At 39.4% G+C, this 5000-nt stretch overlaps 1 protein-coding gene across 2 annotated transcripts in view; it reads left to right on the forward strand.

Annotated features, from left to right (window-relative positions):
* LOC122263283 (DCC-interacting protein 13-alpha) overlaps nt 1-5000 on the forward strand; it is a 42432-nt gene that overhangs the window by 30428 nt on the left and 7004 nt on the right. For both annotated transcript variants that reach the window (XM_043031659.2, XM_043031660.2), the window contains one exon: nt 1436-1622. In XM_043031659.2, coding sequence (XP_042887593.2) covers nt 1436-1622 — 187 coding nt within the window. The remainder of the gene's footprint in view (nt 1-1435; nt 1623-5000) is intronic.

Raw genomic sequence — 5000 nt, forward strand, 5'->3', positions numbered from 1 at the left:
GACATCACAGGTCACGTAAAATAATAAATACAAATTAAAATCTAATTGCAGAAAAAAAAATATGGGGAAGGTTGTAAGGGTAAATTTATAAAATAAAAGAGATTCAAAATAATATAATGAGCAAATAAAATACGACATTTGTAAAGATGTACCTTCACTTCATCATGATTTGGCAAAAGTATTATAAAAACAACTGATAAGTAAATGAAAATACCCTGTAAAACAGGGATTTAAAACTCAATAAAATGACCAATTAACCCATTCACGCCGGGGCCATTCTGCCCGCTCGCTCACCCCGAGCGCCGGCCTTGGCCAGATATCTCGTCGGCGGCGTCGGACGCGAAAACCACGAAACGTGTCAGCACGTCATCCGGCGTGAGTGGGTTAAAATACGAGATAAAAGCAAAAACAGACTTGGTAAAACAAAAGCAAAAAACAAACAAAGAAAACTGGTAAGGCAAACTGAAACAAAAACTCAAGCGAACTAAAAACAGACAAAACCATGCTAGGAGGAAATAAAAACACGATAGAAACAGTATACATGCAAAATAATTTTTTAAAAATGTCAAGTCGCCTCTGGACTCCAGAGCTGTGCAAGCGAGAGATTGTGGGTATGCTCGCAGGGAGGAAAGAAGAACAGAGCGATTCCTTACAATATCAAAGAACACTTGGTATAATACTTTAGTTATACAACTGAAAGAAATAAGTAGCTTGTATTTTGAATAAAAGGATGCAGTGCAAAATTATTTTCCTTGATTTTTTCCTTGATTACCTTGACTATATTATGCTATGACCCTAGGCTTATGAACATTTTCTATGTCTTCTCCTCTTTCTCACCTCTCTTTCTTTCTCATTCTCTCTCTTATTCTCATTCTCTTTTTTCTCACTTTCACTCCTCCTCATTTTTCACACTTTCCCTCTTTTCTCTCTTTCTTTCTCTCTCTCTCTCCTGTCTCTCTCTCCTCTCTCTCTCTCCTCTCTCTCTCTCCTCTCTCTCTCTCTCTCTCTCTCTCCTCTCTCTCTCCTCTCCTCTCTCTCTCTCCTCTCTCTCTCTCCTCTCTCTCTCTCCTCTCTCTCTCTCCTTTCTCTCTCTCTCCTTTCTCTCTCTCTCCTTTCTCTCTCTCTCTCTCTCTCTCTCTCTCTCTCTCTCTCTCTCTCTCTCTCTCTCTCTCTCCCCTCTCTCTCTCTCTTTCTCCCCTCTCTCTCTCTCCTCCCTCTCTCTCTCCTCTCTCTCTCTCTCTCTCTCTCTCTCTTTCTCTCTCTCCTCTCTCTCTCCTCTCTCCTCTCTCTCTCTCTCTCTCTCTCTCTCTCTCTCTCTCTCTCTCTCTCTCTCTCTCTCTCTCTCTCTCTCTCTCTCTCTCTCTCTCTCTCTCTCTCTCTCTCTCTCTCTCTTTGTGAGATCCACAGTGCTGTATAATGCATTTCATATTCCCAGGCTAGTTGGGTACATTGTGCGACAACGGGACTCTGAAGGCACTGACACTGCTAGCTTCTCCTGCTACGTGTTCGAGGCAGAGGGCAGCGGGACGGAGATTTGCGGTGCCCTTGGCGTAGCAGCAAAGACGGCCTACCATCAGATTGTTGAGAAGAAGACTCAGGAAAAGAAGAGGAAACAAGAAACAGTAAGTTTAACTAGAGGAAGTCATACTGAAGTAGACACAATTTATGTCATTTCCTAATACAGTTAATTTTAATGATTTCATTTTTAAATGCCTGTTCTGAAGTAAAATGGTATAGATAGAATAATTTTGTACCTTCTGACATGTGCAACGTACCACAAGTTGATAATAAGTCCAGGTACAAGAGGTAACTGATTCCATGATTCTGAGACCATTGAAACCTGTTTGCTAATTTCATTGTTTTTTTTATTTTATTTTTTTTTATTTATTTTTTTTTTGTTTTTGTTTTTAGCATGTACAACTGGCAGATACTGTAGCATGTGAATAAGACTGAAAGTGCTCAGATTGCCCTGCCAATTAATGTCGGTGAGGTGACACAAGTAACCTATACTTTGTTTTCATTCTCTCTGTCTCTCTTGCTTCTCAGCTTTTAGCCCAATGATGCTTTCTGTATCAGTTGTGCTAACTGCTGTATGAAATCAATCAAGGCTGTAATAGATGAAAGGGAAATTCTTCTGGCTTTCTCTGAATGGCATAGTATTTTTTACAGTTTCATAAAATTCATGCTCAGTTGTGTTATTCATCTATGAATTGTTTAATCCAAATTTGTAATGGCGTTAAATAACTAACTAAACCTTTTCAATCTGGCTCCTCCAAAGATTGGTGTCATGGTTTGAAATGAACCAAGAGGTTAGTGATGTCCCATTATCCCCTCAAAAATAGACAATTAGGTAAAAGTCTCCTTGGGACAACAAGACCTCTAAGTTCATAAGCTCAGGACCAGAGGTTGCACACATAGCCTGAGAGTAATCTTTATTACAAATTCTGAGAGAGGGTCTCTGGTCTGCTGCAATGGCATTGAATAAATGTCACCAGATGTAAGAGGTTAATTACTTTAATAAATTGGCAATGATGAAAAAGTCATCAATGGGATAGGACTAGTGTCTTCTCCTTAGAAGACACTATTTAAGTAATATCCTAATATAGTGAGCCCTATTCACACAGCATGGCTGTTTGAGTGCAGACTCATGCTAGAGGGAGAAACCAATGTTCCAGACATCAGCTTGTTTTAGAAGTTGGGACCAGCAACAGTAGGGATTAGATGGAGGTTGAGAAAGACACCAAGGGGTGCCAGCCTATGCAAAAACCACATGGGCCAAAATACAAACAAGAGAAAGGGAGCCAAGAGGGGATCAGTGCATGTCAGTGGGGACTAGGAAGGTTTCCGAGCAAAGTGGGTTTGAGTCCCACTATGGTCTGAGATTAGGAAGGGTATCCACTTGGGTTCTGTGTTGTAAAATCAATGGCATCATTAGAGGAAGGGAGCCAAGGGTTACAATATAGAAGAAGGACCTACCCTCCTGAAGGAAACAGTAGTGTCCACAACACCCCATCCCCTTTCTGCCTTCCTGCCTAGCAACAGGTGAGGGAGGGGGGAAGGCAGATTCACAGAGCCAACAGAATATGTAGCCATTCTTCTCCCCATATGACCAAGAAGAGAGGAGATGGAATGCATAGCAAAGAGGAAGCAGAAAAAGCATTATGAAAAAACAAAAGCTCACCCCATATGTACAGAGCATATGCAAACCATGAGATAAAGAACAAATAACTTGATATTCAGGTAGGAAAATTCTAGATTTTTTTTTCCATTTTTTCATCTTCAAAGGTTCTGATGATATATGAGATTAGGATATCATACCTGATCTCCATAACCATCGTACCAGACCCCAAGAGACCAGAAATTTATCCTTTTCATCTTTTTAATTTGCTAGATATAGGTATTTATAGAGATAACTTTTTTTTTTTATAAGAATTAAAAGGATCACTATTTTTTGGTGAAGTTTGATATACTTACAGTACTTTGATATATTTTATATAAAGAGCTTTATCATAGAACTTATTTTATTGAAATTGTAACTCTTTCTCATGATTAATTTAACCCACACTGGACGGGTGGTACAGTACTGTACCGCGCATTCAAAAGCCCAGTGGCCGGGCGGCACAGTATTGTGCCAGCCATTCAATTGATTTAGGCCTAATAATTCAAACGCCCCGGCATTGGGACATTCAAGGCTAGAATTCCCCCGTCGTGGATGGGTTAATCAAAGAAAAACAACATACATTTGATACACATACACATTTTCAGTCAGATTTATTAGTTGTTGTTTAATGAAGGAGGGAAGTGAAACTCAACTCAACTTCATTTCAGTGAAATATGTGTAGAAGGTCCCTCTAAGTTAGTTTAGTGGCTTCAGAAGATCTTGCATTTCCAGAAAATCTAGTCATAGCTAGGCATATTAACCCAATAATGGCAGGGGGGTTTTGGCTCTGCCTGGACACACCACCGAGGTATTTTGAAATGTGTAGGCTTGATGCCTTGGGCTATTTACCCATTGTACTGGCAGCCACCCGCTACAGGCACAATCACCCACCATGCCAGTGATCCAAAAAGCCATGACGTGATATCATGTCCCAACGGGAATTCCTGCCACTTCGTGATGTGATATCACGTCATCTGTCGTTAATAGGTTAAAGAAATAAGGTACTTGATTATAAGCTTAAGTAAAAGCTTCTTGAATTACATAAATTATATTAGATATAGATTAGATATAATTTAAATCTTTCTAAATATAAGATTTAATTTACAATGTAAATGTTATTACTTCCATATATTTTTTCTGCAGTCTTGCTATACTGGTGATTGGATTAAGCTCTTGGATACTATTTACTGGTTCTCATATTATGGCTTTATTATGGTCATTACACACTAAACTTTTTAAAGTTCTTAATAAATGGTCTCTGATAAGTTGTATTGCTCTGCTTCACCCTGTTTAGGTCTGAGAGTTACATATTCTTCAAAATCTACGTTTTGCCATCCATAGAGTGCACACTGGTTTCAGAGGGGCTTCATCCAAGGCTTGAGGTCTAAGGGATGTCGGTAGTAAAATCATGGGTATGCATTTCTGTCTGAAGATTTGCATTCAGAAATTAACTCGATGGTTAAAAGAAATTCAGTCTTCTAATATTTGTTCCATGTCTCTATTGAAAATATTAATATTAAGATATTTGTGCTGTGTTGCAATATGAAGAGCATATTACAGCATTGGCTGTTGCTGTTGCACAGTGGGTCTTTGTTAGTGCCTCCCAGTTTGGAAGAGTAGCTTTTACAAGTTCTATACCTCCAAGTTGGACCACAGCAGATGCAAGGGTAGCAGTATCAAGACCAAAGCTTTGAATGCTCATTAATTCTTTGAATTTGGGGCATACGTTTGCTTTTATGGACTACAACCTGGGCTTTAGTGCCACCTGGATAGCCAACCTGACAAGTTTTATTTCAGAGTGAGGGGATGGCATGTGATATATTGAGACCTTTTGTGCTCT

Source organism: Penaeus japonicus, unplaced genomic scaffold (genome assembly GCF_977035675.1).
Source record: "Penaeus japonicus unplaced genomic scaffold, GWHDUDI00000001_assembly GWHDUDI00000014, whole genome shotgun sequence".
NCBI classification, from domain to species: domain Eukaryota; kingdom Metazoa; phylum Arthropoda; class Malacostraca; order Decapoda; family Penaeidae; genus Penaeus; species Penaeus japonicus.